Source organism: Seriola lalandi, unplaced genomic scaffold, assembly GCF_002814215.2.
Source record: "Seriola lalandi dorsalis isolate HSWRI2012SDOR001 ecotype SW California unplaced genomic scaffold, Sedor1 jcf7180002054666, whole genome shotgun sequence".
In the NCBI taxonomy this organism is placed as follows: Eukaryota; Metazoa; Chordata; class Actinopteri; order Carangiformes; family Carangidae; genus Seriola; species Seriola lalandi.
In genome coordinates, this window is record NW_019525219.1 from 513,962 (window position 1) to 538,126 (window position 24,165).

Genomic DNA, 24,165 nt, shown 5'->3' on the forward strand with positions numbered 1-24,165 from the left:
TAAAAATTGAACAAGAAAGTCGAGAATTTACATTTCTTATTGCTGTGCCCTAGAACAGATTGGTGATTATTTGTGAACATGCAGCACTCTCCTCTAAAGTTAGAAACATTTTCATTTTCATTTGTCACTTATGACAATTAATCGAAATTTTAATGGAATATATGGAATACACAACTGTTGACACATAAAGTCAGTGCCCTTGTGTTGTCTATGGACAACAGTTAAAATTGCTTTCAAATGAATGAATGTTAATGAATGTTGTGATTATTTATTAGTATTTTGAACTTCACACAAAGCTGCTGTTGGACTTATTCTTTCACTTCCCGCTGCAGTTCATGGCTTTTAGCTGCAGTTTATGAATTTTGACAATCCTTTATGGATTTTGTGTCACTTGCAGCTAGACTTCATGTTTGCTGGTTCACTCTTCAAGGCTATTGCATTGCGACAACTTGAGTCTTAAGGAGATACCCTACTGAACTCCATTCAGTGTTTTTAATGGCTCCTTTTATTCTCCTGTGTAAATGAAACTGAGTGATACTAGATCTACTATGGAGCAATATGTGAGGCTACATGGGAAAGTGGTCTCAGACTTTTGGACACCACTGTATATAAACTAACACTATACTGAGAGGAGTTCCTAATATTTTGTCCATCCCATTTATAGGAATTAGGTTTGACAAAATATTAGGAACACTTCTCAGTATATCCCAGTACACTTAAATATTACCACAATAACAGTTACAGCCTCCACAATGAACATTAAAATAAACCAACACTTCTCAAACAGATTCAGTGAATACTGAACATTATAATCCTCATGAAGGAGGATTTACTGCAGGCCTGTTCCATTAAACTGCATTAGTTTCATCCAGGTTCACCCAATACATATATATGAATTAAATCTAAAAAATCAAGGACACTTACAAATGCTAAAACAAATCAGCCCTTTATTTATAGTTTTTGTTACAATGAGTCATGTGACAACCTTAGTTTTCTCAACCAATGCCCATCCATCCACTGTACCACAGCACATGATGTGAGCTGCAAGAATTAAAGAAAGCACAAATTCTTACATACAGTAACAACATTGTCACTTGCCTATCGTGCTTCATGGTTGAAATGTCTTCTATGTCACCTTCTGTTTGTCCATTTGACACCAATCAAGATAAAACGGCACCAATCAAAAAAAAATGCTAATGATAGCTATCCCCCCACTTGTTATTTAGTATTCTTATGAAATTGTTAAATTTATTCATCAATGAACAATGCCAGCAAGCTAGCTGCTAGTGCTAGCAAGCTAGGGTGTTTATATTGCTTTTAATTTTCAAATTCGAATTAACATTTGAATATTGTCCACCGTGCAGCAGTGTATGACTTTGAAAATGAAATGTCAACAGCTTTTCCATTTCATTGTAATATGGTCCTAGATTGCCTGTGCAGGTATGTGAAAATGAAAATGCAAATTGGTTTATTGTATTTTTTTCTTTTTTGCTCAAATAACACATACATATGTGGAAAATTAAAATGCTATTGTGGAATTACATTATCATTTGAATATGGTCCCCAATAGGCTTCCATACAGTACAGCCCTTGAGTACTTACTCGGTATTTTGTAATGAACCCAGAAGTTGCCTTTCGTTGAACTATTGCGCATGCGTGTTTCGTGTCGGCCCCGTCGCTCCGCCATCTTTGTCGGCTACCCCATTGTTCACCGTGGAGATAACAGCGGCGCTAAATCAGTTCATACTGCGCAATAAAATAACTTGACGGTGTCACAGGCAGCTGCCCGCGACAGTCGTGGATTTGCTCTCAGGGTTGCGACTTGTTCTCGGCCAGCAAGTTAAACAGAATGGACGATGACCAGCCCAAAACCCTGTAAGTGTGTGTGTGTGTGTGTGTCTGCGTTACCGTTAGCTAACCACTTGTACTCGTCACGTAACAGTCAGTGGCAGCTTGTTTTCCCCAGAACCGAACTCCATTCACTAAACGTCCTTTTCTCTGGTGTGCACGGATTGAACGTTTAAACTCATTAAAAATCCCACAGTTTAATGTTTTTGTGCGGTCTACACAATCTAACACGACCTGAAAAATTTAAACACATTGCAATGAGCTAACTGTTGGTAAATTCTCCTCATTGTTTGTCACCCCAGCAGGGTTTAACGCTAGCTAGCTAGCTAGCTAGCTAATTCCAGAAAAATCGCAAATCTCAGTCCAAAAAAAACGCATGGGTTCACACTGCTATCTTTAAAAAAAAAAAAAAAAAAGTCAAATATAAAATGTTTGTTTGTTATTCAAGTAAATGCGGTGTGCTGTGTTTTTTGTATGCCGAAAGAAAGAAAAAGACTAGCCAAAGATTAGTCAAATGTATCAAGACTGACGATGAGCGGAGCATTAAACTACCATCTTTTTCAGTGGAGTTTGGTGTGTCACCTCCTAAACGTTAGTTGGGCGATATAATCATTATTGCCTAGGCCTTGGAACATATTTGTATGTATAGTTTTGTTACCAGCAACCTCGCCAAATCTTATCATAGGTCAATACTGATGTTAATTTTGGTTTTGTGTTATTTTTATTACCTGCCTAAGATTAACTCAATTCTATTTAAAGCCAGTACTGAGGTAAAGCAAGGTCAGTAGCTGAGATCTCAATAATAATACTTATCCTCAGCTGCTCTCTATATTTGGTTGAAGAGCTGATTAGTACACACACAAGCATTTGCCATAAACAGCCTTGAGATTTCATTGTTTTGAGACAAGATCTTTTCATGCATGAAATTTGCATATTGCTGTATGCTTGTAGGTGTTTTGTTGTTGTTTGTTTGTTTGTGTGTTTGTGGTTTTGGCATTTATACATACACAGGTGTCTCATGGTAACATTCTAGTTCCAGCTAATGATTCTGTTCATTATCAATTTAAATTTGATGATTATTTGTTTGATTGTTTTAGTTTATGAAAGGCCGGAAAATAGCATATAATCACCGTTATAACTTCCCCACAGACCAAGGTGACATATTCAGATGTCTTGTTCTGTCTTTACAGTTGTCCGACATCATACACATCAACATATCTAGTTTTGTATCGTGTATGGCAAAGAAAAGAACCAAATCCTCACATTAGGGAAGTTAGAAACAGCAAATGTGAGGCATTTTACTTTAAAAAATAAGATGATTATTTAACGATCAAAATAGTTGCAGATTAATTTTCTGAAAATTGACTAGTTGAGTCGTTTTGTCTATAAAATATCAGATGAATTGTGAAAATGCCCAATACATTTTCAAAGAGAGTCCTTGTTGAGGTCATATAATGTAATGTATTCCACAATCAACGGTCCAAATCCCCTATAATCAGTTTTAAATATATAACAGAAAGCTAGCAAATACATTGAAGAGGCTGCATTCAGTGGATTCTTTGCATTTTGTTTAAGAAATGCAAAGAATCCATGGCTTAAACAAATAATCAATCATCAAAATAGTTGCAGATTAATTTTCTGTCAACTGACTAATCAATAAATTGTTGCAGCTGTGTAATAGTGTTTTTATATTGGGGTATTGTAACTTAAATGAAAGATCTCAATAATTCTTCCACCACTAATTTTTCTACTACCTTACAGGATTAACAAAACCTGCACTACCTACACAGGGAGGCAACCGCCCCTAAACCCCTAGTGATTTAGACAGAGACGATTCCTGCTTGTCGCTGTGCTCATAGTCTTCTGTTGATTGTAAATTCTTTTTTCTCTCCCAGGCAGGATTTTCCAACATGGAAACATTATGAGTAATATGCAACGTCTGTTTTCTGTCCATGTTTGTTTGTATTTAGGTATGTGGGGAATCTGTCCCGGGACGTGACAGAGGCCCTCATCTTGGAGTTGTTTGGCCAGATTGGACCCTGCAAGAGCTGTAAAATGATAGTAGATGTGAGTCGTACTTTTCTTACATGAGAAAATGTTTTTTCGGAGAATTCATAGATAAACACCTTGCTTCCCGCCCTTGTGATCTGATATAGTTATTTGTTTCCTCTGCTGTCCATCCTGTTGATCCACATCTATTTTTCAGCAGTAGAGCCGGACCAATAGAGGATATTTGGAGGTTTAATGATAACACTATACTGGCTGATATTCATTTCCTAACACAAACACATATCATAAACAAGGATTTTTGACCAGGATCCATTACATTTACTTATTGGGGGGGGGGGCATGGGGCGTGACTGAATTAGCTTTTACTGTCCTTTATTTGTCTCTGCTGGTCTAGTAATCTCTCTAAGATTTAGTTTTATATATTTTGCACAATTTGACAAAGAAAACAAATTGCATAGAGTGCAGGGAGAGGCTTATTTAAAGTCTCCACTTAAGTATGTAGAAATATCACACAATTATAAAAATACAAAATACAAGAAAATAATGTGACTACATAAAAATGATGAGAAACGAATAGATTCAAAATATATATATATAATAGAATTAACATCATTATTAACAATAATATCACAATAAGAGCAGAGGATGTGAGACTGATGTGTGTGCAGTATGAGCAAAACAACAACATGACCATTCTTATTTTCCATTATTTGAATTTGTCGTTGCGTATCAGCCGTTATGAACACTGATATTAATTTATCTGCAATGAGCTTAAATCGATGCATCAGTCCAGATCTATCCACAGCCTCCCATTTTAATACCAAATGATGATGTCATTACATTTGCTAGGGCTTGTATAACAGCCACAGTGACTTAATCTTTGTGTTTCCTGTACACTCCAGACAGCAGGTCATGATCCGTACTGCTTTGTGGAGTTCTATGAGCATAGACATGCCACTGCCACAATCGCAGCCATGAATGGTCGGAAAATACTGGGTAAGGTAAGCTATCATATCTCCTGGGTGAGTCAACTAGGGCAAAGCTGGGTGGGCAGGGTTGAAATGAAGTGGCTGAAAAAACCTGTATCTTATTAAACCTTATCTCACTTCCCTCTTCCACTCCACTTAATTTGTTTTATTCCCCCGTGCACATTTATTCTTTTGTGCACACTCTGTAATGACCGGGGTGGGAACACCAGACACTGATCTCTGTAATCTTACTGCTGTGAAGAATCCTGAGAACATCGAATCTAAATACTTACTGTGAGATTTTGGTTTTGTGTGTAACTGTTCACTGGTTTCTTGCAGTATTAACACATTCAGAAAGTCTTAGATTTAAAAACACAGTAATTACGTACACCACTTACTAGATCATTTAATGTATTCTGCCTTTAGATGCGTTTATTATTCCTCACAGTTGAAGGTGTAGGGGAAATGTTGTTGCTTTATTCCTCTACAAAAGGAAAGGGAAAACAAATTGTTAGGCTTTATACAATAACATCCAGACCTAATGATTAAATATCGAGTATTGATTTTTAGTAATATTGTCAAAAAAACAGAAGGTTTCCATTTTTACAGTCTGTTTTGCTGTCTAGGGTCTTTTTCTTTTTTTTTTAAGTCAAGTTTTTATTGGGCTACAACTAATTATTGTCATTATTGATTAATCTGTCGGTTATTTTCCCAATTCACCCTTGGGATCTGTAATATGTCATGAATTTGTGGAAAAGGCATAGCTGAGATATTCAGATGATGTTGTTTTGTCTGATCAACAGTTCAAAACACCAAAATATTTAGTTAAATATCATAGAAAAGTAAGAAACCCAAACCATTGAAGAAGCTGCAACCAGTGAATATTTGGGCATTTTGAGTTTAATTTTCTGTTAATCAACTTATCATTTAATCAACAACTTGTTTTCTTTGTTTACACATTTGATCAGGGGTATTTTTTTAAAAGCCTCAATTAATTGATTGCCCACATGTTGTATGACGTTAGGGTCAGTTGTCACCACTGCACACAGCTGTAACAAATGCATTTAATATTCAGATTCAGAGGCGTTGATTCAACTGTCTGATCATTTTGGAGGCTGTAGTTTTGTTTTGACCAGGTGTACCTAATAAACTGGTAACTGAGTGTGTAGTTTGCAGATTTTTGTAAGGGTTAACATCACAGGTGAAACTAATACACTGAGAACTCAGGTGTACAGGTGTAATTCAGTTTCAGTTTTGGGGTTTTTTTATCCTTTTTTTTGTCACTTCATGCTCCATGCTGTCTCTCCTTTTTTTAATGAAGTTTTTCCTTGAGTGAGTTTGCCATGTGTGTGTGAATTAATTTAACGTGGCCCTGCTGCTGTGTAATCATGCTACATGTAACATTCTCTGATCTACTTTAACTGATGCTCTTCTGTCCCCCTACATCTTTACTGCTGTGTGTTCTTTTGCAAAGTTATTTCCACATAGAATCCACATAAGAGCAACTTCAAGAAAAATACATTCAGTTGAAAATATTTTATCCTCAACAGGTATTGAAGGACCATTTGAGGAGTATAACAAGTTCGTAAAAATCACTTGTTTGTAAGTCCCTTGTTATTTGGACCTTACTTCCTTCAGTTTTGCTCCAAATTTTTACTAGACTGAGAGTGAAATGTTCCTGATTGTGACGGTGAAATCTTGATATTCTCCACTGTATTTTACTGTTTAATTAATTAATGCAAAGGTATGTAAAATTAGATAATGATCAATTTGTAGTGGTGGTTTTAAGAACCCAAGTGTGACATACAGAGACCACCTTTATTAAAGAAAAAAAGTTCTCAATCACAAAATATGACCTAAGTAAAAGTGGTGTGTGACAAAACCTCTAATCAAAGAAAAAGCACCTTCCTTGCCTCTGCAGCCGTGCTTCACGTCTCACCTTTGTCTTCTTCCTCGCTCTCTACATCTGTCTCTCTTGCAGGAGGTCAAGGTCAACTGGGCCACGACGCCAACCAGCCAAAAGAAAGACACAAGCAGTAAGTAGTTCATCTTGTGATTACTCTGTAAATAATAATGTAACCAAGTGTGTATGTGTAATATATGTGCAATTTATATATATATATATAATATAATATAATATAATATTTAGTCTGTATGTACTTGTTTTCTCTTTCTCTGTTGTTGTTTTAAAATGATTCATGTGGTTTATTCTGTTTAGTTTTAACTTCTTGTTTATAGGCGGGGGGGGGGAGGTGTGTATGTTTTACATGGGTGGGGGTGGGAGTGTTATGTTCTGGTGGTTGCTTTGTATGTACGGATGTGTATGTTATACAAGCATGAGTACACGCATTCACATGTGTTAAATTGTTCTGAAATAAATAAAGGTATTGTTAAAAAAATAAAAATGTAAATAACAGAATTTACTGTGTTTAAATGATTGTATGAACTACAATGTGAATGTTTTTTCTCAGGTCACTTCCATGTCTTTGTTGGAGATCTAAGTCCTGAAATCACCACAGATGACATAAAAGCAGCTTTTGCTCCATTTGGGAAAATATCGTAAGTGTATTCTCATGATTATTAGTCTCTGCCATTCGTGATTTTGTATTAATGTTTTTTTTATTTTCAACAAATCCCACAAAAAGACGTGTTAGTCTGTATTTAAAGACTTTACAACTTTTCAACTCTGTCTGTGTCTGTCAGCCCCAAACCTGCTGGTTTCTAATGAAGACATAAATGTTAGAAAAAACAGGTCACAAATAAATAGTTCCATTTTAAAAATGAAAATAAAAATCATAAGGCTCAGTAATTTGCTAAAACAGCAAAATGCTACTCAGATAATATAAGTAGTGAATTCACTTGGGACTATTTGCAGAAGTAGATTCAAGGTGTTTTTTCCACTTGGTCCCTTTCAGCCTTCAAAACAAACTCAGAGCGATTACTCAGCATTTTTGTGCACATGTGAACACTTATTATTATTATTATTATTATTATTATTATTATTATTATTAACACCATTTTCATCAAATTGGGTCAGACCCTTTGGAGTGTGTCTCTCTTTTGAAAATGAAGCTTAGCATCATGTCACTCACTCAGTACATGAATGTGGCTTTATGATGGGTTTTAATAGTTTTTGGACGACAATGGAGCTTAAGATTAATCAGGCTTTGGACACACACACGATACTTTATTATTACAATCAATTCATCATCTTTGTTTTCAGTCGTCACATAAAACTCAAAATTGTCCCAGTTAAAGAACAAGTGAGATGAATAATAATAATAACGGCGTGTTATATTTGTCCCCAGGGATTGTCGAGTGGTGAAAGACATGGCCACAGGTAAATCTAAAGGCTATGGCTTTGTCTCCTTCTTCAACAAATGGGTAAGTGTGTGTGTGTGTGTGTGTGTTAGACGACTGAGAAAACATTAGCAGGCTCTGACTGTCGACTTAGTCAAAGCCAGGGTTCACAATGACAAGTTTGTTATTTTTTATAATTGGTGTGGGTGACCCAGGAGTGTGTGCTGTGTGTTTTCCCCCTGTGTGTAATCAGGATGCAGAGAACGCCATACAGCAGATGGGAGGACAGTGGTTGGGAGGCAGGCAGATCAGGACTAACTGGGCCACGAGGAAGCCTGCTCCTAAAACTACGAATGAGAGTAAGTTCACAGTAATTAAATATAGATTGACTGATGGACTTTATCTCAGCCAGCTTGTTCTTGTACTCTGTTATAAATCCTTCAGTTTCGTCTCAACTGCTTCACTTTGCTCCAGACTGAAATATCTCAACAACTGCTGGATGGATTGACATTAAATTTGGTACAGATGTTCATGCTCTCTGCGGGACACAGAATAACTTCTGTGGTAAATGACAAGTTCAGTTTAACAAGGTCCAGGACCGGTTTTCTGAAGCAGTATAAACAGTGAAAAGATGGTGTAGATCACTGCCTCTGTTTTACAGCTGATGTTATTCAAATCATTTTTCATTACACATATTTTCAAACATTAGTGAACAGTTTGGTGTCTATCAGAGAGGTTTAAATACATGAGGGAAGTCAAACATGTTCCATGACTAAGCATTAAAGAAACAGCTTTGGAAAAAATGATGAGTTGTAATTGGCTCTTCTTGAAATAAGGGGACAATACGATATCAAAGCCAGCAAGTTCTGTCCTGAGGCATCACACTCATCTCCTGTGATGAGACCTTTTATATCAAGTTAATTCACTCGGAACATAGCTGAATTTTACATTTGTTTGCTTTATATTGCAGTTATTGTTGTGTTTTGTATCAACATCTACAAGAAAACTTGCACCAACTTAATCCCATCCAAATATCTGTTGTTGCTTCAGTAGAGTTGTGAACCTGCCTGCATTAGAGTTTTACACTTCAAAAGTCAAACTGTTATGCACCCAATGAATGAAATTTATCATTTGACTTTTGTCTGTGAGGTCAGGGAAATCTGCAAGTCTGAAAAGGTGTAAAAAGCATTGATTCCAGTTGCCTTGGAAGGGTTTAAAAAGCTTTGAATTTCATTTATATTTGACTTACATTTGTCTTTTTCTTTCAGCGACCAACACCAAGCAGCTGTCTTTTGATGAGGTGGTGAACCAGTCCAGTCCCAGCAACTGCACCGTCTACTGTGGAGGAGTCACAACAGGTCTCACAGGTGAGTCGGAGACTGTTTGTCCATGAGTATGTATCTGCAGATTTGGAAGCTCGCAGGTGAAATTAAAACAGTTTTCTCTCTGTTCACAGAGCAAATTATGAGACAGACCTTCTCACCTTTCGGCCAAATAATGGAAATCCGTGTTTTCCCAGACAAAGGCTACTCATTTGTGAGGTAAGGACTTTCTGTTTGACCTGTCGTGTGAGCCAGCCATGAATTTATAAAACCTAACGTCTGTGTAGGAAGACTTGATATAAAACGGTCTAATTTCTCCGTTCTGGTCTGTGTGCAGATTCAACTCCCACGAAGCGGCAGCTCATGCCATCGTTTCTGTGAACGGCACATCCATAGAGGGCTATGTTGTCAAGTGTTACTGGGGCAAAGAAACAACAGACATGGTTAGCCCCATTCAGCAGGTACAGATGCCACAGGTAAGAACGAGGATTATCCCCAACACAATAGACTCTGTAGTCATGGCCCTGTACACATATCTGCTGTCAAGCTTTTTTCATCTGACTGCGAGGTCGTAACTGTGATGCCATTTGATATTCTGCATCCTAAAATATTCCTCTGCATGTCAGCAGAACACGGTGAGCTTCGCGGCGCAGCCCTACAGTCAGTGGGGTCAGTGGTACAGCAACACGCAGCAGATTGGTCAGTATGTGCCCAATGGATGGCAGGTGCCGAGCTACGGAGTCTACGGACAGACCTGGGATCAGCAGGGCTACAAGTGAGTACTACAGGTGCCCCCCCGGGTCAGAGGAAGTGAAGTGCACATGCAACAATCGCTTTCTTTTACCTTCCTCACTCACTTCTCTTCCTCAAGTCTTCAGTTTTAGTCTCTTAATGAAAATGTATATTCGTTTTAAAACTAAAAACCTTTTATACATTTATACGTAGTTTTCCTCCAATGTTTTGCTCTCGTTTCCCTCTCGTCTAATTCTCAGCGGATTGTAGATTAATTTAGTGCATAAATCTGTTTCTTCCAAGAACAGCTAACGTCAGATTATAGATTTTTCTACAGATTATTGTTATTGACGGAGACGTAACTTTGCAAATTGTTTCTTATTTACAGCAGCTAAATCATCTTCTGAAAAAGAAGGTGTCCATTTCTCTGTCTTTCACTTTATTGTTGAGTTTCTATTTAGTGGAGAAAATGTAATACATTAAGTCATAGTTGTTGTTTTCAGACTTTACTCTTTATTTAGTTTTGGTCTCATTTTCATTGTGTGTGTGTGTGTGTGTGTGTGTGTGTGTGTCACTTATTGTTGATGAAAGTAACACTGCCCTCCAGTGTGGATGTGAAGTTCTGCATTGTGGCGTTAGGGCATCTTGTAATGTGACAAATAAAAATAACACCAACATAAAACCGCAGTAATGTATTACTGAAAAAGCAGGACAGAGATGATGGAGCAATAAAAAAAAGCTATGAATATTTTAAATAATTATTATAGGACAGATAATTACCTGTGTAGGTAACACATTTGAACAGGTTGTCTCATTTTTCCTGAATGAGCATTTTTGCTGATGAGGGAAAAGTAGACAAACCTGCAGGTGTGTCAATATTTCTTATTTTATTACTCATTATTAAATGAGTAATGCCTCATTTAGTCATTCCCGTTTCCACAGGTATTTTGCTTTATAATCCACACTATTGTAGTCACGCGATTATATTAATATTATAGCAGTTGGCCATTCCCTTTACTCTCCCAGTACATCATCTGACCAATCACTGAACAGATCCTGATCAAAGGACCAAAAAAGCTTCACAGAAATACACCTGAGGTTCCGCTTGAAGCGCCTCAGAAATACATTTAAGGGGCGGGAACATCCTCGATGACGGTGGACCTTGAACCACCTGTGGGTCACATGCTTGGGGGAAGGGGGGGGACATAATTATCTAAATGGACGCCACCCACTGTGTCTCTTAATCTGACTGCGCTTGTTGAACTGTTTTGTCTCTGTCTGCTGTTACAGTCATTTACATGCCGGTGCCGGATGGACAGGAGTGGGCGCCGTGAGCAACGGAGGGATGGTGGAGCCCGGGCAGGGAGTCAACGGGACGATGCTAACCAACCAGGCTGGCATGAGCACCGCCGGCTACCACACCCACTGATCACTGATCATAGTAGTCCTCTCTCTTAAGCCTCTGAGGTCACAAGGATGATACTCTGCTGGAGAAGGAGTGCATTAGATGTGCTCTCTCTTGTCTGTTACCACACAAAGTTATTCTCTGTTAGGCTGGTACGCCATTTTATCAGCCTCACCAGCCCATAACCTCACCCACTGCCCAAATCTGCAAGTGTAACAAAAACTATCCACTCCAGAACACGTAAACACTGTTACTACAGCTGTCGCAAATGCACCGTGCATTCCTGGGCCCATTTTATTATTTGGTGTATTTTTCTAATGCCTGCAGATAACTGGCCAAATGTAAATTATAAAACATGAAGATATTTCTAGCACAGCCACGGTTTAGTTTAAAAGGAAGAAACTCATTTAATCTATAGTAAAACATAAGGTTTTGTTTGTTTTCAGCCCCTCAGAGCCAAAGAGCAAGGGCAGAGTTTTATACCAATGTTAAACAATCATACAGGGAGGAGAGGCGAGCAACTTTGCCACAACAGATACTCAATAGTCCATTGTAATGCAACGCAGCCACAAGACATGTGTTGAGTGCGGGGTGTGATTTTTATTTTAAATGTTTTCTAAATTGGAACATCTCGCTCTCACTGTTGGTCTGTCCACCTGTTACTAAAGTGAAAACACAAGTCCAAGCAAGTTCTCAGGGTGTTGTAAAGTCATTCTGTGAAATGTAGGGAATCACTGAGTAGAGCTAGGCAGGTTGAGGGAAAGCAGATACCACAAAACAAGTAAAAAAAAAATATATATATATATATCAGCGTTCCTTCACTTCATCTCCCTGAACGGACTGAACAGACTGAGAGTCCAGTCTGCGGAAAACGAAAATGTGTGTGTGCTTACGTGTGTGCATGAACTGATGCTTTTACACACAAGACAATGTCCAGTTCATCTTCCCCCTGAAACAGAAAGGACTACGCCACCTTGTTTTGCTACAAATATAATAGACAAATTGTCAGTTTCTTTTTCTTTTTTGTTTTTGTTTTTGTTTTGTTTTTTTGTTTTGAGCAACTTTAAAATGGTGACATTGTATAAAGAGCTTTTTTTTTTTTTTGCCTTTTTGTTGTTTCATTTCGGGACTGTCTTAAAAAGAAATGTTGCAGTGACACCATTCAATCATGTGACGCGTGAATCCTTTTATGTTTGTTTATAAAGCATTAAGTGGCTGTCAACTGTCAACTTTATTTTTTAAATTAGATTTTCAATATCTCAAATAAATCGATTGCAGGGATTACTGCCACTCTTATCTTACTTATAGGCAGACGAATATTGCACAATTACTTAAGGTTATCTTTTCACGAAATTTGAAATACTAGGGTTTTTTTTTTTTTTTTTTTATGTTTTTGCATTCCACCTTATTTTGTAATTTCATTTGGAAGTCTGTTTTTATGTAAATAACCAAACAGTCTGTTCAATTGTACTGAATCTGTATAAAGACAACATGTTAATAAAGGAAGCGAGCCTGCTTCTGGTTGGAGTAATGGATTCCAGAAACAGCTGTTTGACAGTAGCATCCCTGTCCAGTGCTGGTCCGTGTACAGTAGAGACAGTGCATCATTTGATTCTTCCAGAGGCGCGGAGGACAAGCAGCATTGCTATGCAATGCAAAAGCCTTTAGATCGACAAGTATTACATAATATATTCTGTTTTAAACCTAAATGACGATTGTTTTTTTTGTTTTTTTTTTGTAGATTAAGAAACAACCTTATAAGGATCAGATTTTTGCACTGTGGCCACCATTATTTTAATATAGTTGAAAAATCCATTGTGTTGCCTTATTATCAGTGAGTTACATTTAATTTAACCAAAAATCATCCAAGAGTAGGCGGTGCCTAAGAATGTTTTCAACCTATGTTTTGGTGAGGGAAGTTCTGTTGATGCTTCAGTATCATGGTTTGTGTTTTTGCTTTGTCCCATTAAAATGCTGATGCTTAAAACAGCTCACATTTACACTGTTTGCATCTGATCTTTACAACCAGGTGGAAGGTGGAGTAACTTTAGTGTGATTGACTTTAATTCACAGCACACTCCTGCACAGGCAGGGACATCTCCAGCATGTATATTCCACTCCAAAAGATGCTTAGTAATATCTCATTTCCAGTATTGAGTAGAGGACTGCAACTAAAAATAGTTTTCATTACATATTATTCAGATGGTTATTTAATATATTTCCAGATTAATCATAATTTGGTTTATGAAATGTTCAAAAATTCCCGTCAGTTTCTTGAGGCCCAGGCTGAAGCCCTCGGATGTCTTGTTTTCTCTTACCAAAAACCCCAAAGATACTGACCAAAAGGATTAATATAGATTATGAAAACGTTAGCAGATTTTCTGGCACTGTTAAATATAGGGGACAGCTATTTTAGTTGGTCTTTAGATAGATAAATCCCTTTTATAATACGTAGTGGCTAAAGTTCAGGGGTTCAAAATTAATTGGACACTTGGCTACTAAATGTTTGAGAGTTGAGGTGGATTTGTCAGAAATATATCACAGAAATAACAAAGGTCGGTTTGACAAAATTAAGTTGGGTACATTTAAAAAAAGGTCTGCACAGGAACTAGAAAATGGCGAACATAAAACGACCACAAAGAGTAACTTCGTGGTCATCTTTCTCATATCAATCTGCTTTAATAAAAATTTAAAACCGGAAGTGTTTCAACTGTCTCTAAATGATCTACATACACTTTCAAAACGGCATTTTCTCTCATTCTCATCTTCTTTATTTTGAAGAATTGAACTTCAGTTTTTACTCAGCTGGAAACTTTTAATTCTCTTCCTTTCCCCCCACGTTTTAAATCGATTTCTGTAAACTCAGTCATCAGTGTACGTGAACTACAGCTCCCATGATTCACCGCTTTCCAGAGCGCCAGAGAACCCATCCTCCCGCCTCCACCCTTTTTTTTTTTTCCTTTTTCTTTTTTTTTCTTCTGCATCACGTGATCGTCTCCGGCCAATGGGGAGTGTCGTTACAGGCGCAATGCGGTTGTCGGGATGTAAGGAGGAATGGCGACGGTCGAGACGTTTTTTGGAGGCCAGAGTCGAGCTGGATTTGACCAAACAGAAGCGGATCACAGGTAGCTGGAACATTTGATTTCAAAAACACACAGTAAGATCATGAGCTAGTCGCGCAGTGACTTCACAGCGAGGAGGTGCAGCACGTTAACGGACGCATGTCGTTTTAATTACAGTCAAATTGTCAGCAAAACTTAAAGAGGGCAGTGGCGTGTTAATTAAAGTTTAATAACATAAAAATAATTTTTTTAAAATATATTTTTGAACTTCAGCTTTATTATTATTCCTGCAGGAAATTAGGTTTGCATGCAACACTCATGCTTAGTGTACACTGATAACAATGATAACAATAAATAAAGCCATAAAATATACAGTAAATATAACAGTAGAAAGTAATTTACTAAAGTTCTGTGCTTTCTTGAGTATTTCCATTTTATGCTACTTTATACTTCTACATTTCAGAGTGAAATATTTCTAGTCCCCTACATTTGTTTAACAGTTATTAATACTTTTAAAACTAATATTTAACAAGCAAACATATGATCAGTTTCTAAATTATGATGCACCATCACTTCATACTAATGATTTTCATTGTTGATTCATCTGCAGATTATTTTCTAGATCAATTGATTATTTATGTTGGCTATAAAACGTCAGAAAATTGTGAAAAAGGCCTGTTGTAATTAACTTCAGATCTTCAGATGTGTTGTTTTGTCTGAGTAGCAGAACAAAAACCTAAAGATATTCAGTTTATTATGATTTACTACAAAGAAAAGCATCAAAGTTTCACATTTGAAAAGCTGGAACCAGCACCTTTACCTATAAAATAATTAAAAGTTAACAAAATACCAAATTTTTTGGTCGATCGGCTAATGGTTGCAGCTCTGTAGATTGTACCCAACAGTATTAAAAAGCATTAACAGCTTTAAAGTGCCACTGACATGTCAGTATAGTAATAATAATGATCCGATACTTAAACATGAGGGAGGCCATTCTGCATAATGAGTTTACCTTTGATATTTTAAGCCAATTGTGTTACTAATTAGTATTTTATGAACGTAAAGGATCTGAGTGTGTCTTCCACCACTAATATATAAAAAAAAGAATATTAAAAAGAAAAAGAGAATAAGATAAAATAAAACAATGTACCAATAGAAAATAAAAACAGCAGCAGATCAAGCAAAAAAATAGAAGCATCCTGCCCATAAAAAGACATACAGAGCTAAAGGAGATAAAGTGCAGGTGTGTCAGTCTGTGTTACATGAAAAGATCCAGTGTTTCAGTGGCTACAGGAATAAAAGAGCATAAAAGAAGGAGGAGGTCAGACCTAATGATAAACCTACAATACACAATACAGTAGGTAAGAAACCATGGGTGGGTTACTGAAAAGGCCCAATGGGTACAGGCTCAGGGGCCCGAGGGGTCAGGGGTCCCTGGTTTTCACCTGCAAAATATCCCAGAAAGAGACACAAAAGCAAAAGTAAACACAAAGTGACAACAAAGAAATGCAAAATGATACAATATCACCACAAAAAGATATAAAACGTCTACAAACTGATGCAAAACAACCACGAACGCCTTTTACATGTCTGCACTGAACAGCTTTAAAGAATCAATGGAGGTATTTGTAAGTGATGCTGCGCTCGTGTCTTTGGTTTTTGGTCACACCAAGACATAAAATCATCCACATCAGACTCTGTTGTGCACAAGATAATCATGATGTTTATGGTTTGTTTTCCCTCTTTGTGAAGGTTTGAATCCCGTCACTTCCAGCTGAACTCTCAGTGATAGCGTCCCAGAATGGAGCCTGAGGTGACGGCGTCGTCCTCGTCGACGCTGGTCTCGTCCTCCGCTCCGCAGACCTCGACCACTCAGGCCAACCTGGCAGCAAAACAGCGAGACAGCAGGAAGACCACATCCACCACTCCCGCCTTTCTCTCCAACCTGGGGAGGGCCACCCTGCGGGGCATCCGCAAGTGTCCTCAGTGTGGCGTCTACAACGGCACCCGTGGGCTCAGCTGCAAGAACAAGGCCTGCGGGGTGTCCCTCAGAAACGCCTCCGCGGGGGCCAGAAACGGCAAGAAGTGTGCAGTGGAGGTGGTGAAAGTGATAATAGACAGTGAGGAGAGAGGCGGGAAAGAGCGCGAGGGGGGAGGAGTCCTGGGCGGCGGCTCGGGCGGAGGAGTCCAGGTGTTTTCAGTGTGTCACAGAGGAAGAGGAGCCACGTCTACACAGCTGGGTTTCGTTGAGCTGGTCCCCACTGACACCGCCATAGCAACAGGTGACGGCGCCACCCTGCTAACCCGCATCAACCTGGGCCGCTGCTTTTTGCCTTCCTGCAGGCAGGGTCAAAGGTCAAATCAGGGTGAGGCAGAATCGGCGACGGCCAATTCCAAACAGTCCTCCGACAGCCTCTGCATCCACATCAAGCAGGCCATCGAGTGTCAGAGCCGCGCCACGCCGCTGACCTTAAAGAGCTCCGTCCTGGAGGGGCTGCAGGCCTCCATGCAGGCCAGGGAGGAGCTGTGGAGGCTGGCCACCGAGTCTCCAGGACCCCTGGTGCAGCGCGTTTCAAAAGACACCCTGGTGGTGAAGTGCCACACGGACTCCCATCATCCTCTGGGCCTGCTGCATCTCACTGTGGGTGCAGGTGGACTGTCTGAGGCCTCGAAGAGTGAGAGGAGGGGTAGAGAGACGCAGCAGCAGGGCGTTTTCCACTGCGCCTGTCAGGTCGGCAGCAGCGGCAGAAGAAATAAACCAGGTGCTGACGGAGGAGGCGGAGCCACCGGCTCTCATCCTCCTGCCGGCTCGGCCACGCCGCAACCCTGCCTTCACTTCTACGCCTGTGTGTGTGCCTTTGCCAGCGATGAGAAACTGGCTTCAGAGTTTGCTGCTTTCATCAACTACACCCCCAGTGGTACAGTAACTGAGTCTGTCCCTCTCAACCTGGGTTAACAGTTAATACTTTGATATTTTAGGAAATACACTTGTTCCAGGCAAGAAAGTAAAAAGCATGTTTCCTATAATGTCACATTTTTTGGTTTCAATAAGACGGACTGCTCGTGTCTGTCTCTGTGTCTCTGCTCTCAGGTGTGCAGCAGAGTGTTTCCAGTAGAGTAACTGGTCCCAGTGAGAAACCTCTGCATCAGGCCGAACCAGTCAACTCCCATCACAAAGTGAAGAAACTTCGCCTGGATGAGTCTCTCTCTGGTGGTTTCATCATAACATCTCCTGAAGGATTTAATTACATTTATGGCTCATTAACGCAGGAAGATTCTGCACAGCATGTTTGTCCTTCCTTCTCTCTCTTGTCTTATCTTTTCACAACCTGTCCTTCTTTTCATTTCCTGCCTCTGTGTCGCCCCCTCAGTGGCCTCTGCCTCTGGGGTGGGGAAAGAGGGAGTGTCGGCCTCCGGCCTGAGGAGAGCTGGTCAGAGGAGAACCCCTGGTGCCGGGGGGCCGAAGGCTGCAGGTGCTGCCCCCCTCCCTGCCTGTCTCACCACTGAGCCCACTCCCTCTCTTGGCCTCTCGTCTCTCTGCTGCCTGAATCTCTCTGTCTGTCACGGAGCCTCATATCGTCTTCGACATCTGCCTCTATCTGTATCATTCCTCTGTCTAATCCTGCAGCACTAATCCTCATCCATTATTGAAGAGTACAGGGTCTCAGTGTGGTGGACACCCAGCATATTTTAATGTTTAATTTGCCACTGATAAAACCAGGGTGTCTGCAGATCCTGACAAGTCATTGAAAAGCTTTGATTTCAGACCTTAGGTATTAAAAAGTCTTAAAGGTCCCATCCAGTGTAAAGGTCTGTGTCCATGTGTAGTGTGATTATAGATCAGGTCTAGCTTCTATATTAATACTGTGAAAGCATCAAAGCCTCAGTCCACAGAGAAATGCACACAGCCTGTATTCAGAAACCGAGCCTTAAAACCAGCCGTCAGGACTTCTGGAACTTTGTGATGTCACAACAAAGCAGTCGCCAAGCCCCGCCCACATGGACCCACCATCCAAAACTTGCAGGATTTTGTTTCTCCTAAAATCTGCTCTATTTTTATTGGATCACTCAGAAAACCATCAGAGAGGCTCAGAGCCTCCTCTCTTCTGATTGGCTCACCAACCTGTTGTAACTAGAGCTCCAGAGAGAAGCCTGAGAGAGGAGATGTGAAACTACACTGAGATGGTTTTTGGTTCTTAAAACCACAAATATATCTTCTTATGGATCAACACTTCAAAATAAAACACAGAAGAATGATTTTAGTGCTTTTTCAAACCTCTGATCTTTTATGAAATTAATATATCTACCTTAAATAAATAGGTTATTTTAAATATTCTGTTCATTTATCCATCCATTTTTTACTGCTCATCCAGGTTCAGGTCGTGTTTAATGATTAATTAACGATACTATTTGGAATAATTCATGGCAACTGTGATATCAGTGTCAATAAGTAACTGAAACAGGCATTAAATTGTATCTGTGTGACATTTAAAAGGTTTGAATAAGTGAAGTTCAGAAACCCTGAAAACATTTAAAGCCTTTAAATTGAATTTGACAGGTAAAATCCTACAGCGTTATGAGCTTAATATCATGGTGGTAGAAACAGAAAAGATTGAGTGATAAGTTTTGTGCTGTTTGATCTAACTTGTGTGTGTGTGTGTGTCTCAGGGAACACGCAGGCTGTGGACGAGCGCACTGTCACGCTGGGTTTCCATCAGTGGCTCGCCAGTGTCACGGAGAGGATCCACCAGACGATGCACTACCAGTTTGACGGTAAAGCTAAAGCACATTCATGAGACTAACCAGACGATAAATCAGCTCATCATATCTGTCATTATTAAATGATTTATTGTTGTTGTTGTTGTTTATGCACCAGGGAAACCGCAGCCTCTGGTCTACCACATTCCCCAGGAGTTCTTCAACGCGCTGCAGCACCGCCTGTCGCTCGGATCCAAGAAGAGGCGGCTGCCGAACTTCACAACCGGTGGGAGAACCAACTCGTTAAATTATGTCCAACAGAATTTTTAATTAGACCTCATTAGTTTGGTCATTTCTCAACAACAAGTGTGTTCATGGAAATCTAAATCAGACCCAGATTTCTGAGCTAAACCCAGCACCACACGTTTACACAAGTACTGAAGTGCAGGTTTGAGGAACTTTCACTTTTACTTCTTTTTCCATTTTATGCCTCTTTATATTTTTACTCCACTACATGTGTTCGATTGCTGCAGTAAATACTAACTCTTCAGATAAAGAGTTTACACACAAAAACATATACAGCTTCTAAAATACAACATATTGTCAAGATTAAACCAGAAGCAAACAGATCTGAAATGGTTTTAATTAAAAAACTGTTAAAAGTAAAATTATTCAGCATTTCACAGAAACAGCGATTAGGGAAAAAAAAAAACAACAACTTTATTTATAAAGCACTATTCATACAAGAGATGTAGCTCAAGTTGTACAATAAATGAGGGCGGATTGAAGGACAGTCCAATAGACAATAGAAAGATGGAAGATGATGAAATATGTAAATGAAAATAAAAACAGAAACCAGTAAGAAATAAATAAACAGGTTGCAGCAGAATTGTGTTTTTTCTTCTTCCCTCTCACATTAATCACCTCATGACCCCTCAGATTTATCTTGGGCCCCTTTGAAGGAGCCCTGACCCTTAGGTTGGGAACCAGTGGACTTCACTCCTGAGCTGAAGTATTTAAAATCAGCTGCAGCTCCAACAGCGTCATTTGACAGTGTTGTATTGGTGCTTTTACATAAGAGCAGGATCTGAATTCTGCTTCCACCACTGGACGAACAACCGCACAAATATGTGAATAGATGTGGACTCTCTTGTTCTCTCTCTCTCTCTTTGTCTCTTTGGCAGCGTTTGTGAGAAACGACGGACTTCCTCTCGGCTCGTTCTCCAAGTACACCTGGCACATCACCAACCTCACGCAGGTCAAACGCATCTTCGACACTCCAGAGGTAAAAACACTCTCCCCGTCGCTCTCATGACGCGCTTTAGTTTCCACTGAGGTCGATTTCAGAATCAAAACAAATCATTTTCCAAATCCTATTCAACTTTCACGATCTCCCGTCTTTATTTATTTTCCCCAGTTACAGAGAAATAGCCTCGCAGTTGCAGAGTAGTGGCTGAGAACCCTTCCTCTCCCAACATCCTTTTTCTTTTCCCCTTTGTTTTAAACCATATGTGTCCAATAGAAGTTCCCAGAACTATTTTACAATCAGAGAAAGGGATGTGTATTAACCCAGGTGTGCATAAACATGTTGGGAGACAGTCCAGTAAGTTTCAAGACCAACAGACAAACAACTAAGAGACAATTCATTTGTTGACTCCATCAATTGTGGCCGTGACGGTTGTACATGGGAAACACATTTTGACCAATCAGGTTGATTTTCAGAGTCAAACTGAAACCGAAATCCAGAGAGAACACCTGAGCTGATGAGATATTTACATTTATTACTGTGCAGTTTGTTGAATTGTATTGCAATATATCATTTTTTCCACCTCATTTATATCAATGAGTGCAGGCTAAATCACCTGTATCAGCTGCCACGTGATTGGCTGATTGGATATTTGCATGAATAAGCAGGTGCACAGGTGTTGCTAATAAAGTGCTCTGTGAGTGTGGACATGTTCTGACCTCTTCGTCTCTCTCTCTCTCCACCTCACGTCTGTCCACCAGTTGCCTCTGGAGGTCTCTCAGAGTTTTGTAAAAAACGTCGACGGCTCGTATTCACGTTTCCGCTGCCCGGAGCCGCCGCCTGAACCCGAGCTCCCAGACGGATACAGGACAGATCGGCCGCAGGCCATACGACCCATGGAGCTCCGCACCTTCCTCAAAGTCGGTGAGTGGCGGAGTGTTTTCAGCCGTGAAGCCGTTGCGCGGAGCTGTACGTGTTCACGCTGCTGTATCTCTGGCAGGACCGGGCACGGCCGACCAGAAGGAGGCCAGTCCGTTTGTGATCGAGTGGATCCCGGACGTTCTCCCCCGCTGTCAGATGGGAGAGCTCAGGATCGGCTTCGAGTTCGGCCACCAGCAGAGCGGTCAGCCGGAGCACTGTGACAAAACGAGCGCGGCGGAGAAAGGGGGTCGGAACAAGCCGGACTCCACCCAATCCAAACACACGAAGGCTGTTGAAATCCTTCAGGTGGTTGTTTAAAGGCTCTTCAGTCTCTTCCTCATCATCAATCATTGATTTTTAACTTCAACACTTGGTCATTGAGACGTTTCTGATATGGATTGATATTCCTCATTGACATATACAGTGGGACTCACCCATATGTCCATGTTACATATGTTTGGATAATCAATAACCACGTCCATTATACAGTATAATATTGATCAGTACTCATGTTAATGCCTTTTCCTTAATACTAAATATGCACAAAGTATCACACAGTAAAAACAAAACAAAAAAGGAGGTATATTTTTAAATATACAGTATATATATTTTTTTATAGCAAATTAGCAAAACATTTTTTTTACAAATCATACAACCAGTTAAGAGCATTTTAAAAACAATCATGTAAAATTAATGGAAATAGATGTTCATCCATTTCCTGACTTTTCCCAAAGGTGTGTTTAAATCTTCAGAGAAGGTTTTTTTTTTTTTGTCTCGTTTGTTGTGCAGTGTAAACACTGATAAAATAAAATAAAATAATCCACATTTAATGGATAAAACGCTCTTTACTGTGCAGTGGTGGAAATTAAATTGAGTATTTCCATTTAATGCTGCTTTATTCTTCCGCTCCACTACGATTTAGAGGGAAATATTTAGATTTTTACTCCACTACATTTACCAGTCAACTATTGTTACTTTAAAGATAAACTTTAAATTAAAAAAAATATAAGATAAACTCATAAAATACTCAGAGCTTCCTCTCTTCTGATTGGCTCACTGACCTGTTGTTACTAGAGCTCCAGAGAGAAGCCTGAGAGAGGAGATGTGAAACTACACCACAAATATATCTTCTTATGGATCAAGAAGAAAATATGAAACCTTTAACTGTTAATAATAACTTCTAATGCACGAATAGGTAAAATTATCCAGATATTTTACAATAAAAGCAAATATTTCAACATTATATTTAAATTTGCAACAAACTGAACTTATTTGAATGATAATACGAGCTGGTTTTGTCCTTCACAAAATAAAAAAATAGGTGTGAATGAGTCCTGTAGGTATTAAACAGGGAAATTAATTGTTTAATCTCAATGCAAACTGAATTAATCTGATTATCCCAATTTATCAAGTAAAACATAAGGAGATTTTGTCGATGAGACTTTATATATATAAGAATTAGATTGACATGATAGTGGATACCATGAAATTATATTTATTGACATTTAAATAAAGTTTTGGTTGTATGTAACATTTTCCTGGCTCTTATTACAGTGGAAGTACTAAATGTGACCAGCAGGTGGAGGCATGCACCTGCCTTCACCAACAGGGGACCGGCCTAACAAAGCTTTTCCAGCAAACACAAGTGGAGGAAGTGGAATATCTGAAAAGACTATTGAAACTGCCTTACTTTGAGGAAATCAGTGTAACCGGTGTGTCGCTGCGCTCTGCTTCTGTGTCACAAAATGTTCTAATATGGAGGAAAATGAGGTGTATAACTGCATTTCATAATTTGGCTGGATCTGTCTTCCTGCCTTCTGGGCATCACAAAGCAGGAATTACACACTCGCTGTGAGATGTATCGCTGGAAACATCACACACGCTTCCCAAATGTGTCCAAATGTTCATGAATTAATTAAGATTACAAGTTAATGCCGTGAGAACATCACGCCAATTTATACGCACTGCTCAGAATAGCAGCTTGCACACTGTGTATCTACATCAGGGGTGTAGGCGTATGAAAACAGTGCCAGCCCCCGGCCCTCGTTCCTCCCTCACAGGCCCCCAGGACATCAGTGTGAGTACAGCCTCTGCCTGCACAGGGGGGCCCCGGCTGCCAGACAGCTCTGAGCCACACATTTAGCTGTTTGTGTAGCCTGTCAGTCACAGCGAGGGGAGACGCATCAATCCTGCTCCTGGAACGAACAGCAAGCACATTTTGACAGGGAGACTTCCTCTGTCGCCGGAGAGATGTGTTATAGACGGAGACAGCAAAGGCCTGAGAGGGGAGGGAGGGGGTAGAGAGAAAGAGAGAGGAAAGTGGTACAAAAGTTATTAAAGGGTGACCCTGTCTCCTGCAACACAAAGAAAACAATCTGTGGCTGGATTATATTCAGGCAACTCACTTTCTGAATAAATGAATGAATGAAGCACTACATTTATTAACAAAGCTCACCACTGTCACACCAGAGACCAGGTTTCACATCAACATTAAATTCATAGACTTCATTTCTCCCATTGACTCGTCCCATAGTTTTTACTCCGACAGTGGAGGTTAAATAAAAGTTGACTGAGCAACACAGCTAATAATTAAGCTACGATATTCTTCCGTTTAGGACTCAGCACAGAAGACGAGTTCCTCAATAGCATTCAT

The 24,165-nt window shown here is 39.6% G+C and overlaps 2 protein-coding genes across 5 annotated transcripts; both read left to right on the top strand.

The window, feature by feature from the left end:
- Positions 1-1,671: 1,671 nt before the first annotated feature.
- LOC111666014 (cytotoxic granule associated RNA binding protein TIA1-like) lies at positions 1,672-13,585 on the top strand. Of its 3 annotated transcripts, none has more exons than XM_023421199.2 (12): positions 1,672-1,875; positions 3,819-3,915; positions 4,761-4,859; positions 6,808-6,862; positions 7,298-7,385; positions 8,135-8,210; positions 8,380-8,485; positions 9,395-9,493; positions 9,583-9,667; positions 9,786-9,924; positions 10,075-10,223; positions 11,471-13,585. In XM_023421199.2, exons 1-12 carry the CDS (start codon positions 1,850-1,852, stop codon positions 11,607-11,609), a joined length of 1,158 nt encoding a protein of 385 aa, XP_023276967.1. In that variant the 5' UTR covers positions 1,672-1,849; the 3' UTR covers positions 11,610-13,585. The 3 variants fall into 3 exon arrangements, with proteins under 3 accessions (XP_023276967.1, XP_023276968.1, XP_087034082.1); XM_023421200.2 differs by having other exon boundaries at positions 10,078-10,223; XM_087177956.1 differs by lacking the exon at positions 1,672-1,875 and having other exon boundaries at positions 4,761-4,854.
- Positions 13,586-14,579: 994 nt separating this feature from the next.
- Positions 14,580-23,043, top strand: cunh2orf42 (chromosome unknown C2orf42 homolog). Of its 2 annotated transcripts, XM_023421175.2 has the most exons (9): positions 14,580-14,710; positions 16,400-17,565; positions 17,739-17,858; positions 18,019-18,120; positions 19,316-19,420; positions 19,524-19,631; positions 20,530-20,630; positions 21,353-21,515; positions 21,592-23,043. In XM_023421175.2, exons 2-9 carry the CDS (start codon positions 16,449-16,451, stop codon positions 21,828-21,830), a joined length of 2,055 nt encoding a protein of 684 aa, XP_023276943.2. In that variant the 5' UTR covers positions 14,580-14,710; positions 16,400-16,448; the 3' UTR covers positions 21,831-23,043. The 2 variants fall into 2 exon arrangements, with proteins under 2 accessions (XP_023276943.2, XP_023276944.1); XM_023421176.2 differs by lacking the exon at positions 18,019-18,120.
- Positions 23,044-24,165: the final 1,122 nt, after the last annotated feature.